The sequence below is a fragment of the Salarias fasciatus genome, chromosome 6 (assembly GCF_902148845.1).
Source record: "Salarias fasciatus chromosome 6, fSalaFa1.1, whole genome shotgun sequence".
In the NCBI taxonomy this organism is placed as follows: Eukaryota; Metazoa; Chordata; class Actinopteri; order Blenniiformes; family Blenniidae; genus Salarias; species Salarias fasciatus.
Genome location: NC_043750.1, coordinates 40869246 through 40886630, shown reverse-complemented (window position 1 = coordinate 40886630; position 17385 = coordinate 40869246). Strand labels below are relative to the sequence as shown.

General features: G+C 52.6%; 1 protein-coding gene across 5 annotated transcripts in view; it reads right to left on the bottom strand.

Moving 5' to 3' along the window:
- rptor (regulatory associated protein of MTOR, complex 1) overlaps positions 1-17385 on the bottom strand; it is a 125376-nt gene that overhangs the window by 41122 nt on the left and 66869 nt on the right. For all 5 annotated transcript variants that reach the window (XM_030093850.1, XM_030093852.1, XM_030093851.1 and 2 more), the window contains exons 8-14: positions 16064-16123; positions 13334-13434; positions 11122-11266; positions 3903-3978; positions 2472-2573; positions 785-868; positions 173-283 (exon numbers count right to left, since the gene is read on the bottom strand). In XM_030093850.1, the coding sequence (XP_029949710.1) occupies positions 173-283; positions 785-868; positions 2472-2573; positions 3903-3978; positions 11122-11266; positions 13334-13434; positions 16064-16123 (679 nt within the window). The remainder of the gene's footprint in view (positions 1-172; positions 284-784; positions 869-2471; positions 2574-3902; positions 3979-11121; positions 11267-13333; positions 13435-16063; positions 16124-17385) is intronic.

Sequence of the window (17385 nt, the reverse complement as noted above, 5' to 3'; positions counted from 1 at the left end):
CCCTGGACTCCACTTCTCATAAGATTTTTCTGCTTGCATGACAGTTCTGTTTGCTGGACCAGGTTTTTCCGCTCTCTGCGTGCTGACGAGCAGAAAACGGACTTCAGACAGGAGCAGCGACGGCGGTCGCCACCGGACCGGTCGGGACGGACATGGAGACGGGGACACTCACGCTGTCCACGGCCAGGATTTTGGCCCAGATGAAGACGAGCAGCGGCCTCAGCTCCCGGGCCGAGCTCTGGAGCAGCTTCAACACGTAGGGGAAGATCCCCACGGACAGCGCCTGCAACGAGAGAGGGCGGCGCTGATCACTGACGCAGCGCTGAGCCGGCAGTCCTGTCAGGACCCGGCCCGCCGCGAGGAGGCCAGCAGAGTCCTCCTCCCACCGGAGGCAGCGCAAAGTGATGAGAGGGGCTTTCTGGGGCGTCCTCGCCGCGTTTCATGTTTTCTGGTTGTTAGTCGGAGATGAAACGAGCGCCAGCCTCAGTGAAATGAAATAAGCTGCTGCTGCTAATGAGCCAAAGGCGCAGGCGGCGCCAGGCCCGGCCGCGTGGAGGCAGATTACAAGAGCCATAACTTATCGGCAATCAAAGACCTGTTTAATTATGTTCCCAGTAATTCAGAAGCATCCATCTGTCTGCCGAGCACACTCCGAGAGAGAGCGAGCGAGTGTGTGTGTGTGTGTGTGTGTGTGTGTGTGTGTGTGTGTGTGTGTGTGTGTGTGTGTGTGTGTGTGTGTGTGTATGTGTGTGTGTGTGTGTCCAACGGAGAGAGGAAGACGTACCAGGCTGACGGCCCAGGGGCCCAGGTCCAGGAACCGGCCCAGCAGGTCCAGAGCTCGCAGTCGGTGCACCTGACTCAGCAGGACCTGCAGCAGAGCAGGGGTCAAAGGTCAACCAGGCCTGCTTCCGGAAAGGAGGAGGAAGAGGAGGTGGAGGAGGAAGAGGAAGGCCAGCAGGGAAATGGCTCAGGGGTGATGGAGCAGGTGTCTCCCACCAGTACTGCGAACACACTGGCACCGGGCCGCAAGGTTCACAGTGTGTGTGCGTGTGTGTGTGTGCATGTGTGTGTGTGTGTGTGTGGTGTGCCTGCTAGCATACAGGCGTAGGAGTCTGGGTGCGTCCTCTTGGCTGCTGTTTGATTGGTCAGCTCACTGAGAAGCGATGTGGGACAGTTTTTCAGCGTGTGCATTTTCACTGCTTGTGAGGCTGTGTGTGTGTGCGTAAGTGAGCGTGTGTGTGTGTGTGTGTGTATGCGTCAGTGCGCGCGCGTGTGTGTGTGTGTGTGGACATGTTGCAGCAGTGACGCTGAGCGGCATCACGATGTAGCAGATTCGGACTATTTTAAGGAAGCATATGTCGATGCTAAAACCGTAGATCCTGGAGCAGCGTGTGAAACATTGAAAGCATCACGGCAGCAACGGCTGTGTGAGGGCCGGACGGTGGACCGCCTCCCCGTGACCGTCACACACACACACACACACACACACGCACAAGCACGCACACACACATCCATATAATACATTATTCGTGTCCTCCGTGACTTGGAGCCGGTGAGCGTGAGGCTGGGGAAGACCGGCTGCCTCCAGATACAAGGAAGGCGTGGGAACAGAGCCTGAGTGTGTGTGTGTGTGTGTGTGTGTGTGTGTGTGTGCGTGCTCTGCAGGAATACAAGCTAAAGCTTTCCTGATCCGCTTGTTGAAGGTAGAATAACTACTCTGTGCTTCTTCATCACAGCGTCCTGCTGGAGCCTGATGTCAGCAAATAAAACCCACACACACACACACACACACACACACACACACAGTCTTGTATTTCTATCCTTGTGGGGACCTTCCATTGACTCCCATTCATGTCTAGCCCCTAACCCTGACCCTTACCCTAACCCTAACCCACACCACAACAAAGCCTAACCCTAAAGAAATGTTTTTGCACTTTTACTTTTTTCAGTAACAACAACATGGTCAAGAAAACACTGTTTCTCCTACTTAGGACCGGAAAAAGGTCCCCACAAGGCACGTCGTTCCACGTTTTGCTATCCTTGTGGGGACATTTGGCCCCAACAAGGATAGAAATACGAGAACGCACACACACACACACACACACACACACACACACACATAGAGTAAACGTAGCGCTGTCCATGGTGCTGAAGTAATAACTTAATACAATTACTAGGTATACCGTGTAAAACAACAAAATCTCACACACACACACACACACACACACACACACTGCATTTCCTCGCCCCTTACTCTAACCTCAGCCATAAAACATGAATGCCTAGCCCTAACCCACACCCCAAACCTGATTCTAACCCAAAAATCACGTCTTCACCCTCTAGAGATCTGTCGAAAAGTGAGGATCAGCTAAAATATCGTCACACACACACATTTCGTTGTCCGTCCTCGGGTTCGGCGGAGCCTCCACAGCAGTGCGTGTGAGTGGTCTTAATGTTGTGGCTGATGGTACCTGCAGGACGATCGGCAGCTGCTCTGGGGGGTTCCTGTTCTCCACGCCCATCGTCAACCACACCTGGAACGCCGTCAGCTGCTCGGCGAAGAACGGGCTGTGCTGTGGACACACACAGGATCAGACAGCGGTGCATGCTGGGTAAAGCTGCAGCCTCATGGGATATCAACCTTCAGCAGGGATCACAGTGGGATTAGAAGACAGGAGCTGCAGCTGCTTCAGGGAGATCAGAGAACAACACCCTGGACGTTCAGAGAAAGGCTGAATTCCTCACATTTCCTCTCCTCCGTTCAGCTTCATTACAGACGTAATCACTGCTATCGTCACTGATTCTTTCTTCTCGCCTGTCAGTTTTCCTTCCCTCATTAAACCACCGGGGCATTTTTACTATTGTTCAAACACTAAACGCTAATTTAAGATTTTATCGACTTCATTTCATTTTAAATGGACAAAATCATCATTAATGGGAAACAGAACTTGTTGGGCTTTGTGCTGCTGGTAACCAGCGCTGTTAGCTGGACCAGCTTAACGAGCTGAGTGTGTGTGTTTCTGCTGGTCCCGTCAGCCCTTCCCGCCGGATCCTGACTCTGGATCCTGACGTAACGCTCAGCTGAGCGGAGCGTTCTGCTCTCCGCCCCGGCTGCCTAGCGCTCGCGTGTTTCACTTCTTGCATCATGCGGAGAAAGCGAAGCCTCGGTCAGACGATCAGCCGGAGCTGCTGCACAGAGGAGAGGCGGGCGGGAGGCTTCCGCAGGAAAACTGGACTCTCTGCAGACCGGAGTTCCCAGTTTACAGTGTTAACAAGCAGGCAACGTGGCCGCCTCCGGCAGAGTCCGAGTCCCGCCAGGAGGAGTGCGGTGGAGTGGCCGCTTCCACGCTACACAGTGAGACATGGGATTTTAGACTGAACTCCTGTTTACTGGAGGAACAGCGCCTCCTTAACCTGAACTCACGTCACAGCCAGTCAGGGGGAGGAGATTATAGAGCATCTTCCTCCTCTAACATCCAGATTATAGAGCATCTTCCTCCTCTAACATCCAGATTATAGAGCATCTTCCTCCTCTAACATCCAGATTATAGAGCATCTTCCTCCTCTAACATCCAGATTATAGAGCATCTTCCTCCTCTAACATCCAGATTATAGAGCATCTTGATCGTCACTCATGTAACAGTCATTAAACGGATCCACAGTGCTGACGGCTCAGTTCGTGCTGACAGGACAATAATCCAGTCATGTGCAGACTGACAGAAAAAACCGTCTAATTGGTTGAACTTATTTGAAAGAACTTAATGGTTTGTTTTCCTGGAATCAGTCACTCTTTGCTCTACAGCTCCACCGGTTTACAGCGGTGTGTATTGATGTTAATCAGTGTGTGTGTGTGTGTGTTCTTCGTCCCCTCTTGTCCTCTTCCAGTGTTTGTTCAGACTTACTCTGAAGGCCGTTCCCTCTTCGATGATGGTCGGCAGCTGAGAGAGGCAGATGTCCACGGCCAGGTCCCACGCCTGCCTGCAGGGGATGCACACACACACACACACACACACACACACACACACACACACACACACACACACACACACACACACACACACACACACACACACACACACACACACACACACACACACACACACACACACACACACACACACACACACACACACACACACACACACACACAGTTTACTGTTCCGTCAGGATGGAGGGGGAATGCAGAGAGCCAGTCGATAACCCAGCCATCCGTCTCCTGAAGCTGCCTCATCAGGTCATCACCTGCTGCAGACGTAACAGGAAATCCCATTCATGAAGAAAATCACTGACTCCTCATTTCATCCATCCAATCCACTGAAATGTTGCATCTCGTCCTCGTGAACACCAGAGGAGATGCAGGACTTAAAGGTAGCGTAGTAACATCGAGGAACCGACCCACACTTCACTTCTCGGCTTCTGCAGACTCTGACCTTGGTCTTTCCACTTCTGAGCAGTGATATCTTACTTAACGGTGGACGGCTGGATCGATACGGATGAAGCGGGATCGATGAGGGGCAGCGGTGAGAGGCGCCGGCTGTGGAGCGGCTGTGTTAGTGGGTCAGAGAAGCAGCTTCGTATCGGGAGCTGCGGAGCTGAATCCTCCATCAGTCAGCGTGACGGCGATTAAAGGAGCGTTAGAAACTTTATGAGGAGGAAAATCAGTAAAATTTCTCTTTACAACTATTATTACTGACATATCTCCAAATGAAGACTGAAAATGTTTCATTATAGGAGATTTATTAGCAGGAAAGAGACAGTGTCTCTTCCCTTTGGTCATTTTTATGCCTTAAATTGTAGATGATTAAACTCTGGGTAGTTTTCCTATCTGCTGTCGATAGCAGGATGAGCTCAGAGGAGCTACTTTAAATGCTTAGTGAGCAAAATAATCCTGGATGTTTGCTCAGTTATGAGGCTCAGGACTGCTCTGGATAAAGTTTCTTCGGCAGGACGGACAGTTTCTCTTTACTCTGATGTCTCCAGGTAGGAGGGATCAGGTCTGCTGGACCAGGTCTGGGATCGGAGTGCTGAGGAGAGTAAAAGCTCCACATGCTGAAGACGTGGCGCCGTGTCTGCCTCACCGAGAGGAGACGGCGTTCAGGTCTGAGCTCAGCCTCCATGCTAAGCTAACACTTTATCCTGGTTCAGACCAGCAGTGTTAGACTCTCTCCCACCTGGACCTCCTGGACCCCCTCTCCGCCCTGTGGTTTATATTTGACCCTACAGAGCAGATGAAGCGGGGGTTCGGGGTCCGGGTCCCAGGAGGAGAACCGTTGTACCGGTTCTCCTCGGCTCACGTTTGCTGCCTCGCCCTCCTCTGCGCGGCTCTTTGAATCCCGAGCCGAGGTCCTGAGGAGGGCAGCGTGGAGCCTTTAATCCTGCTCTGAGCGGCGCTCCTCTCACGGCCGTCATTTCTAATTCATGAGGTTATGTAACTCACATCAAACCTCATCGCTGCCCCTCTATCCTCGCTCTCTCGCCGCTCGGCTCCTTCTTCTGGCAGTGAATGGAAGAGGGCGCCTCGATGGGGCTTTTCCCTCGCTGCCGGGAGAAGTCCGGCTCGACTCATGTTCTCGGTCGACGCTCGGAGACGCTGAACGCCATTCCTGCCGCTCCAGCTGACGGGACGGAGCTGCAGTCTGCTCAGCTCCGCCGCACGCCGCCCTCCAACAGCAGAACGCAGGAATAAAAACCTTCAGCCTCATTAAATTCACACGGCAGTTCAGCCGAGACTGCGGCGGTTCTTCCTTTTCTACTGTTCAATCGGTAAACAAATGATTCTGCCATTCCAGGCCTGCCGGGGATTTCTCCGGCCTCTGGTGGTCTCTTATCGGCCCACGTGAGAAATAATCAATCAGAGATACAAACTCTCAGTGTTAACCGAGAAAACAGAGAGAAACCCGACATGAGCAGAACTCCTTTCAAACCCAAGCAGCAGAGCTGCATTTGAAGCAGAATCGAATTAAGTGAAGGTGAAGCTGAATGGCCACGCCCACCGGCTCACTTCACCACGTCTCCCAGAGGAACCAGAGGAAGTACAGAGGTTGGTGGTTTAGCTGATCAGCCACATCGCGACTCTGCACAGCTTCCAGAGAGAAACTGGTTCCTGTAAACGGGGGGAACTGAACAGCCAGCTGCCCGTCTCTAACATTTACCACAGCATCATCTGCATAAGAGGAGACGCGTCAGACTCCCAGCAGAAACCGGGGGAGTCAACAGGGCATCCGACGTTTCTCTGGTGCAAACAGCACCGACTAGTGGCCCGGCATGCAGACGACAGCCTGTTCCACCGTTTAAGGAGATGATCTGACCGTCAGCCATAAACGGTGCTGCTTCCTGTCGATAGTTCCACGTAAACACAGCCTCAGAGTCATCCAGAGAGATCTGGGACCCGGGGAGCAGCTTCACCAGTCCTCACCTTCACCTCCGGGCTTCACACTGACACAAGCCACTGTATTAACAACCAATAACCTTTAAAAAGAGATTCAGCTCCTGTGGAAACAGGAGAGAACTCATAAAATCCCAGCAGCTCGTAAAGCGGCCTGTGTCCTCCTTCATCTCTCTCATATTATTATTTTAGCTTTCATAACTTGAGGGACTGAGATCTGAATCTGTGCAGAGATGCTGCCAAGCGCTTCCCGTCCCTGCTGGTGTTTATGTAATCCGACAGTGTGGAAGCAAGCAGCTCGGGCAGGGAGGAGGCTGCCGCGCTCTTTAGGATGACAGCATTAATACCGATGAGTAACTCATCACCAGGAAACCCATCTGTGTGAGCGGCCGCCGAGCCCAGCCCAGCCGACTCGGCTCTCTTCGCCCGTCCTGCGGCGGCGCTCGCTCAGACCCGCGAACACGCCCGCTCAGAACCGAGACGCCGGGGAGCCTTCGGCCTCGTATCGGCTCCTCTTCCTCATTCTGCTGCTTCCGCCGGAGCACCTGCATCCATCAGAGAGCCCCAACTTACTGAAAAACCTCCGGCGCTGCCGCTACTGCGGCCGCCTCAATACTGCATGTGGTGTTGTGAAACAGAGTGCAACTCCCCGCTCCTTTGGCGGTAAACACTGCAATGTGCTGAAAATACTAAAAATAATGGGCCCGATCGGCGCCTCAGCGAGCTGCTTTCTTTACAATAAGTGATGCCAGGCTGTTACACAAGACTCTGCTCGAGGTGGGGAGAGAGCGAGAGAGAGAGAGAGAGAGAGAGAGAGAGAGGGAGAGAGAGAGAGGAGCAGGTAATGAGTGGGAGAGATGGAGGAGAGGCATTTATAGGAGACCAAGAAGAGGAACAATAGCTGGTGGGAGAAGTGTTTGTGTAACCAAAGGGAGATCGATGAGTGGATAATGTTTGTCACACGTGGACAAAAGGAGGCTTTTCTCACACTACAAGACGAGTAATGAGGATACATGGACGGCAGATGGGCTCCAGAGAGGGAGGCGTTCGAACCCTGCACCACAGGAGCAGGTTTCACTGGCAGAGCCGAGAGGTTTCAGTCAAGACTCCGCTTTGGGGGCTTTAAGATGGAATCTGCCATGCGGGATACAGACAGAAATGTGTTAAAAGACGCAGCTATTTTCTCAGAATCGGCCTCAGATGGTCATTAGCATGAGCCGAGGCCATATGGAATGGTGCAGCGTAATGTCAAACTGTGAATCACACTGGCATCAGCGTGCTTCAGTAAAGGTTAGCCTGTCTTTCTACAGCTGTCTGCAGGGAGGACGCTGATCTCAGCGCCTCCGTTTCTGCTTCTTCATGTTGGAGCAGTGTGAATCTGCATCTGGTCTTAATGTCTCGGCTCCACAGTCAGCCTGGAGCTGGACTGATGGACAGCTGCTCGTCCACCAGGTCACTCAGACACATCTGTGAAGCAACGTCCCGCCAAAGCGGACCAGCACAGAGTCCATCACTGGAGGCTGCATGAAGACAACGTGGAAGACAGACGGACGAACCGACAGACGGACAGACAAATCGACGGAGGGACTGATGGACAGGCGGAAAAATAGACAGATGAGCCGATGGATGGTTGAACAGACAGACAGACCAACATATAGCGATACGGACAAATGAATCAACCGACAGACGAATAGACGGATGGATGAAAAACGAATGGACAGACAAATGGATGAACGGACAGAATGATAGTGGCAAGGACAGATGACGGATGGACAGACAATGACGGAAATATGAAACAAAGGACGGATGAAACAAAGGAAATGATGCAACGGACAGACAGAAGAAATGAAGGACAGACGAATAAAAGGATGGATGAGCCATCAAACAGATAAATGGACAGACAGATGAAGATGAACCAACAATGGACGGATGGAAGAACCAACGGACAGACAAACCGACGGGGGGACGGAGGGACGGGGGGACAGCAGGATGATGAATGGAGCGGAGCTCTGCTTGTGATTCTGTTGGATTGATTAGAAAAACTGTCCCGTGGATGTTTTGCCCTTTAATTGATTTCAGAACTGCTCTGCAGAGATTATTGACGCGTTGCCTTCGTGCTCGAACTGAGCAACAGCGCGAAGCTGCAGCGGTCAGTGGAAAGATCTCACACTGAGCCTGCATATGCTGCGGCGCAGCGGCCAACGGAGACACCCACATGTTCTGGCTCTCGCTTCCCCGCAGCACTCGGGCTGTAGGGAGTCGTGAGAGCGGTTCTTCAGGCAGCTGCAGCGGAAAACCTCTGATACCAGGACGATTCTTTTTCCTACCGGGACCGCCACAGCGCACCGCGAAGCCAGACTGGCTCCAGCCGGTCAGCACTGAGCTCCGCTGGCTCAGAAACTTCCTGTTCTTTTGAACCATGTGGACACAGGAAAGCTCAGACATCAACAGAGTGTTAGAAACCAAACGAGCCATGGAATAAATTATCCAGAAACACACAAAAACACTCTGATTTACAAATTAAAATTTAATGACATTCACAAAATATTGTGACAAAAAGTCCTCAACTCAATAAGAACTACTGGAATACTGTAACTTCCTGTCAGAACGGAGGCATGGAGTGTGTTGATGTGTGTGAAAAGCGCTGTGCCCGTGCTCAGATGAAGTGTGTGTCGTCAGCCGCTCAGACCTGGACCGGCCTCCAGGCAGCTGCAGGCTCGTTCTGACACTTTGCTGGAATCCAGAGTGTTCTGCTCCCGCCGGTCCTGCAGGCTCACCTCTCTACAGCTGGGCAGTGTGATCACTACCGCAGTGCCACTGAGCAGGACCAGGCCGCACAGCTGAAGAGACACGGTGCGACAGCTGAATTCAAACCAGACAAACATCTGGATTCACACATCAGGAACTAAACGAACAGACTCATCCGAGCCGGGTCAGCAGGGGGCGGCGCTGCTCAGCCTGAGGATCCAGCCGACCATCGTTCTGATTCGACACGGAGAACAGAACCTTCTCAGAGAAGCAGCTGACCGGGTTTCTAATGGCGGTTTGGGGAATCAAACCGTGTCGGCGCTCCCAGGGATCAGCGGACTGATTCAGGCTGGAAAAAACCAACGAGTCCAAAACCTCTGGACGGAGGAGCCTCCGGGCGGATCCAACATTTTGTGCACTAAAGAGCAGGTTGTTAGCTTTTTCTTTTCTTTCTAAATTTGCCCTTTGGCTTTTTAAAGTTCGTACAAGCTTTAAATATGAAGTGGAGACCTTGGAGCGGAAGGTGAGCGGCCAGCTCAGAAGATGGCTGGGACTTCCCAGAAGCCTCAGCAGCGTTGCACTCTACAGCAACAGCAACACACTACAGCTGCCACTGAAATCTCCTGAGGAGGAATTCAAGGTGACAAAGACCAGAGCTGTGCTGCAGTGTGGAGACTCCAGGGACCCGAAGGTTCCGAACGCTGGCGTGGAGGTGAAGACCGGGAGAAAGTGGAGCGCAGTGAAGTCAGTCCAACAAGCGGAGTCCAGACTGCATTTCACCAGGCTGGTGGGAGCAGTGGCAAGAGGAAGGGCTGGCTTGAGATCTCTCCTGAAGAGAAACGTGGCACCAAAAGGGAAGCAGGAGCGGCAGCAAGTCCAGCAGGAAGTAAGAGCAGGGCTGGAGGAGGAGAGGTGCTGTCGGGCAGTGGGGAGTGGTTAAGATGGGAGAGCGCAAACCAGAGGCGAGTGACCTGGGCGGAGCTGTGGAGAGCGAAGCCCCAGAGGATCAAGGTCCTTATCCAGGCCGTGTGCGATGTGAAGAAGATCATGACCTTTGTAAAGGCTGGAGAAAAGAAGATGCTCAAGACGAGAACTTCAACAGGTGTTCTGACCTCTGCAGATGACTGGCAGAGGTTGGCGGACCTGCAGAAACAACTGAAGTTCCCAAGTCACACTGTGAGCCCCAGCCTGAGGCCGGACGTCGTCTGCTTCTCCGAGTCCACAAAACAGGTCACTATGCTGGAGCTGACCCTTGGGAAGATCGTCTGGACGAGGCCTTTAAATGGAAGCTCGCCAAATACGAGGGGCTGGAGAGCAGCTGCCAGCAGGAAGGATGGATCCTGCCCTCCGCAAAACCAGAGGCAGCAGAAAAAAGCCTCAAGATGGCTGTGGTTAAGAAGAGGGGAACCATGGGGGGCAGAGTAGTCAGGTAGCCATCTGGTCACAAGCTGGGTCGCCTGGAGGAGGGAGTGCGATGCTGAAAGACCCGAAACGCTCGATGAACCCAGGAACATCACTGGAGATGAGACCAGAAGCTTCACCAATGAAGAGCAGAGCAGAGAGGAGCTCGTTCTCAACAGAGCCTCTCGTCCACTGAGCAGTCAGCGCTGGTACGGTACGGTCCAGTACGGTCCAGTACGGTCCAGGTTCTAGAGTTTTTCCATTGACTGAAATCCAACACTGTCAGCTGATTGGTCAGTGACGACCGTCAGTCTCACCATGTTGTAACAGCTCATCAGAGAATAAACCCTAAGAACCACCAGAGAGAGAAGAACCAGGACCAGGACTACCAGAGAGAGAAGGACCAGGACCAGGACTACCAGAGAGAGAAGGACCAGGACTACCTGGACTATGCTGTACTGTGTCACCCTGCTCAGTGGAAACGAAGCTCAAGCGGAAGTTCTGATTAGCTTCTGAATGTTGTGAGGAGCAGGAGGGTGGGTGTGTGTGTGTGTGTGTGTGTGTGTGTGTGTGTGTGTGTCTCTTACCACATGGCGTGCATGTACGTGGGGGGTAGCCGGGGGCTGCTGACCGGTGTGCAGTTGTACGACCTCATGATTCTCTCTGCTAGCAGGAAGTTACGGAACAAACTGGCAACAAGCAAATCCTGCCGGAACAGCTTCTGGAACAAGTCTGGAGAGAGCGAGAGAGCATGCGAGAGAGGGAGAGAGAGAGATTTAAAAAGCACACTTTATTCACATTCCAATATTCTTCTACGTTTCAGGAACCACTCTCATGTTAACGAGTTCTTAAACCAGTTCTCGTCAGACTCGGTCTCAGACTCCCTCCATGGTTCAAAGCCTCCTTCAGTCCTTCAGTCTCTGGAGTCTCAGCAGGTAGAACCAGTCTCAGGAACTCCTTCTACTGTTTTTGTTTTTTCAGCTCATTTTTTCCACTCAGTATTCCTCCTGCTCCGTCAGCTCCATCAGCTCCGTCAGCTCCACCCTTCCTCTCTACTTTAGGTTCACTTTACCAAAATACGCAAAATCCTCAAGATGTGGAAAGTCGTCCTCCACCTTTACACCTCTGTTATTCTTGGTTCTTTCCAAGAATGGTTTCATTTCTATTGTCCCATAAACACCCTCCTGGTCCTCCTCCGCCCTCTTCAGCTGAACTCTCCACCTTCCTTTTCTTTGACTTGAATCTCTTTCCTTTAGCTCCGCCCACTTCTTCCTGTTTCCTTTTATCTGGCAGCACCACCCTGCTGTCCTCCTCCTCCTCCATCCCCACATCCACCCTCACTCCTTCGGTCACAGGTCGCTCCGACGCCTCCTGGCCTCCAGTCAGAACTCCACCTCCCTGAGTCCAGAGCAGCAGATCCTCCTGAGAGAGAGAGAGGCTGCTCCACCTCTGCTCCACCTCCAACAGTCTGCTCTCCATCTTTGCCTTCCCCTCCTCCACCTCCTCCTTCTTCTTCTTCAGTCCTCTCTCTGTGCTTCTGTTCCCATTCACCTCCTCCTGCACTCTTCTCTCCCTCATCGCCTCCTCCATCACCTCCTCCGTCACCTCCTCCGTCACCTCCTCCATCACCTCCTCCACCAGCCTCCTCCTCAGGACAGGCGTCCTCTGGTGTCTCTGCTGTCCACAGCCGAAGCGTCTCATGTTGTGGTCCAGTCCCTCCACGGTGACTCTGGAGCTCAGCTTTACATCCTGGCTGTTGTTCTTCAGCACCATGGAGAGCTCCTGCTGCAGCTCACCATGTGGGGAGTTCAGGGTCCTCACAGCCAGAGGACGGCGTCCTCAGAGGAGACACCACCAGGGCGTCAATGATGTCCACGTCTCTGATGTAAGGAGGACTTTTCTAGCCGGTGTGTTCAGAGGAGGGCTGGAACCAGCAGGTCTCTGGTCACCACCAGCGGGGATGACGGCGTTCGCTTGTTCCTCCTCAGTCACAAACATTAGGACAGGGAGAGGGAGAGAGAGGGGACGAGCGAGGCTTGAAGTGAGTGAGGAGGCAGCATGAAGCTTGGTGAGAGCAGAGTTCAGACTCGGGGGTTCAGAACCTGTTCCAGAGTCGGTCTGGTCTCTTCTGCCGGCTCGTTCCTCACTGAGCTGCTCTCTGAACAGGAAGTGGCTCTGAAGATGGAGCTGGTCTTTCTGGAAGGTTCCGAGCTGCTGACGGTCTGTCCTGGTCATGAGGAGCGGCGATGTGGGATCCTTCAGGGCTGAAACATCAGGACGAGATGCGTTCCAGTCTTCATGGCTCCACTGCTTCCCGGCTCCGACCCCACAGGAAGTTCAACGCTGCCAGCGGCACGCCAAATTTCAGAATGGCAGCAACATGTCAAACAACGCTGGCGTGAAGATACGACGTCTTCCTGATCCCAGGCGTCTTCGATGAATCGGATTCGATGATCTCCAGCAGGTTCTTCCAGGAACACGGTTTCATCAGAATCTGCTCCAACAAACTGAAGCCTGGAGCTGAGGTGTGGTCAGACGATTCCATCCTGCTTTCTGAGGGTCTGTTTGGAGTTTGACTGTTTTAAAAGCTTCTGATTAGTCTAAACATGACGAATGAAACCTTAAGTGATGCTCCAGACTCATTAGAACTCAGCAGAGATTAAAGTTTAACCGAACATTTAACACTGAGTCACCTTGTTTTTGTACTTTTCAACATAAAATATTAATCTGAATCCGACCAAACAACAGTGAATCAACAGGGGTGTGTGTGTGTGTGTGTGTGTGTGTGTGTGTCCTCACCTCGAGGCAGAACGTTCCATGCGATGGTGTCTGTGATGGCGGTGAAGATCCAGTTGAGTTCTCCGAGAGGCGTCCGTCTGTCGTTCAGCCTGCCGGGGATCCTGCAGACACACAGACAGCTATCAACAACGAGCTGCAGGAAGTCGGAGTTCGACAGAAAAGACAGAATTAAAAACAACAAAGAAGAAAACACGAATGCTCAAAACACACAACAGAAACAATCTGAAAAGTAAATAACTTCACCTGTTCTTTCATATCAATAATTCTTTTTATTTTTATTTTAAAACTTGAGGACAAAAGTCAATCCGCTCTGACAGTTTATCAGCTTGTTTTGGTCGAACAATTATTTTTCTTCTGTGTAAGTCGCCACATTAAAGCATTCACCACTCCTCCGGTTGTCATCGGTTACTGGAGCAGTGACAAACTGGACGTGCAGCGAGGACCGAGGTTTTTCTTTCTCCGGCACGTCGATCAAGGAACACTCGGAGGAGTTTCTACTCTGAGGAAATCTGAGACACAAGCTGCTGGAGCAAAGCCAGGAAATCACATCCAGACCGACTTAATGAGCTCTGTGTCGACGGGGTTTCACAGGTCTGAGAGAGTCCCTGGTTCAAATCCCCGCTGCTCATGGGTCACAGCTATGAGGGCATTACTGCAGCTACACTGTTTGTCAGTGTGTATTTAGAGCTGTGTGTGTGTCCAGTGTGAGAGCTGTCAATGTGAGCCAGAATCTGCAACAATCATCTCTACAGTTCTCTGTAATTATGCTTTCAAATCTGGACAAAGAAAAAAAATCTTGTGATCTGTAATAAAATTTGTAAATGTAAAAAGATTCGTCCATGTGAGCCCAGATATTTGTCATTGATGAAAACACATTCAGGTCATCTGCTCCGAGATGAGCGGTGTCACAACTGACTGTTGTGTATTTCTTTAAACAACTTTAACCACACTGTGCATCTGTATAGAGAGGGTATAGGGACTCTGTTCCTCGGCAGTTACGCCTTCTGCAGCCATCTGGTGGTGCTGTGCTGCAGAGCCTTTGAGCAAACAGGACGTCGTGGCGCAGGATGAAATATGAAGCACATTGTTTTGCAGTTTGTATAATGAGTGAGGTTGTTGCTGAACCTTCTAAAAATATCACTGAGCAGCGACAGAGACTCAGCAAATGGACCAGTAATGTGTTTATAGAAGGCTCAGCAACCACCGGGAGGATCGAGGAGGAAGATGCTCTATGATCTGGATGGAGGAGGAAGGAGAAGGGAAATGAAAGGACATCCAGGAACCTCTACAGCAGGAACCAGGAGGAGCATGGAGGACTGCAGGTGGCGCTCCAGTCCCAGCTCAGAGGGACTTCAGATGCGCCCTGGTTCAGTCTCCCACAGCGTGGGACTCCGGGGGAGGCCTGCCGGCACCACGCACCGCGGAGGAGGGCTGGCCGGGCTCCGGCGGGGGGCCGTGGCCACGCCTCCCCCTCCACCCCCCCCCCCCCCCCCCCCCTCCACCCCCCCCCCCCCCCCCCCCCCCCCCCCCCCCTGCTGGGGGGAGGCGGCCGGCAGCGCTTCGTGACTGCTCTTATGTAAAGCGGGTGTGCGCGGAGCGGCAGAATGTGTGTTGGATGTATGTGGGAAGCAGAGACAGAAGGGCGCACAGATGGAGCAGAGACAGAGCCGCCAGCGAATCCATCAACAAATCAACAAGCGAGCCGGCGGCCCGCCCCGCCCCGCCCCAACGCCGCGCCGCCAAACCAAACCCAGAGCGACCTTTAAAGCGCCAGTCCGAGCCCGGCGAGCGGACGGCGGCACGTGCAGCAGAGAGAGGACGACGCAGCCGAACGGCCAGGAAGACAGAGAGCTGGAGCCAGAGCCAGGATCTGGACCCAGCCGGACCTGGAGCCAGGATCTGGACCCAGCCGGACCTGGAGCCAGGATCTGGACCCAGCCGGACATGGAGCCAGGATCTGGACCCAGCCGGACCTGGAGCCAGTGTGGGGAGGAGGGGCTCGGTTCCTCTGTCAGCAGCGAGCCGAGGTCAAAGTTCAGGGCTCAAACGGCGCTGCTGTTACTGAACGGTGAGGGACTGTTGACCCTGAACACTGCGTCTGAGCGGCTCCAGGTTCTCCAGATTCAGAACCAGTCCCCTGATCCGGGCTGGAGCTGCTGGAGCCTCGCGGCGGCTGGCAGCCGCTCTCCGTGTTCTTGGTTGTTCCTAGAGAGCGTCTGCTTCACTTTCAGGGTTTTGCTCCAGGATTCAGGTTTTCTGTTTTCATTCTTCCACAGCTGGAAACACGTTCAGGATCCTGAGACTCAGGATGGAGAAATTCTGTTTCTGTTTGCAGAAATCTCCGATCCACTCTGAGCACAGCGCAGAAAAGGTCAATGTTTTTATCTCAGCCAGAGGTTTTTATTCACATCGATGTCGGTGTGTGTGTCTGAAGCAGAGTCGCTGATGAAAAACCTGCAGTCTGGAGTTTCTCCTGTTCCGATGTCTGACGGACCAAACACTGACATAAAAAGTCGGGTCTCGGTCGTCACGCCTCGTTATCTTCATGAAATAAAAAGACGACAACGAAATCATTTTGTCATCATCAGCGAAGAAAACAACACTGATTCAGCCTTTCCTCCAGGATGAGTAGATAGGAAGAGGAGTCGGGTAAAAGGAGCATCTGAAGGCAACATGTCCCTGACTTCTGGAAACATCTTCACTCTGACGGAGACGGAGCGGAGTACTCACTTCTCGATGAGGTCTAGCGTCACTCCGGGCACCAGCTTGGCGCTCTTCTGCATACAGAACCTGGAGACAAAGACAGAAGAGAGATTCGTCAGGATGGAGGAACTTCATGTTCTCCCTGTGTGTGTGTGTGTGTGTGTCCTGCTCACAGACGATCAAAACCAAACCTGTTCAAAGCTCATCTTCATCACGCTGGATGACCTTTGACCCCCGGCAGACGTGTGTGTTTTTGGCACACGCCGGGGAAATCGCCGGCTGCGCGGTAATAAGGAGGGAGTCGTTAGAGCGAGCGAACGGCTGGAAGGAGACGTAAATCATGTGGAGGGAGGGAAGCCGCCGTCACTCAGACGGATTCAAATGCAGCCTGAGCTCAGGAAGCCCGAAAGTTCTTCACTAAAACTAAATAAATCCTCGTTATGCTTCTTCCTACCAGACGTGATCAATCAGAGGCTCCGTCGGCGGATTTTACACATTCTGTTCTAAAGACAAAAACGTTTGTTTCTCAGGTTAATTCTCTATTGATCGCCAGAATGAAAGTCTGGATTCCAAACAAGCTCGACATGTTTTCTGAAACATCAGTAAACACACAAGAGAGGATTTAATTAGTGTTTCACATTCCGGCTGTTAAAGAAGATTCGACAGTTCAGGTGAAAATGAGGAAGTTCTGAATGAAGCGAGAACCTGAAGCTCGCTGAAGCACTTCTGCTAAACTCCTGCTGAAAACGCCAAATGCTTCTGCTTTCTGCTCTTCAGAAAACATCTCAAAAAACACAGCTTTTCTCCAGATATGAGGAGCAGAATCAAAGACGCTTTCAGAAAACGGCAGTGGACGGAGAAGAGCTGCAGTGTGGAGAGGAACCAGAGATCGTCTCGGGAGTCAGAGAAACTCGGGATTTCAGTCACGATAACAGCAAGAAACAAGACATCTGAACCCGCCGGCGCCGGCGGGACAATTCCCCCGTATCCAAGAGAAGTTCCAGCAAACCAAGAGGAGAGAGGCAGAAGAAGTGTGGAGGACAAAGGCGAAGAGGAAAGTGGAGGAAATGGAGGGATTACTGGCAGAGCGAGGTGGCCAGACTTTAATTGGACTGGTGGCTGTCGGAGCGTGTGGAGGCGAGGGGGCGGACATGTACATATTAAAGTCTGAGCAGGGAAATGAAGTGGTTTAGTATGAGGAAGCCACCGGGCGGGGGAGGGGGGTGGGGGGGTTCCTCTGGTCCCCCGTTCTTCCACAGCTCATTACTCCTTCAATCAGCCCTCCCGTCCCAAGCCGCCGCCTCCATCAGTCATGTGGCCCAAATCCAATCTGCTGCCTCTGACCTCCG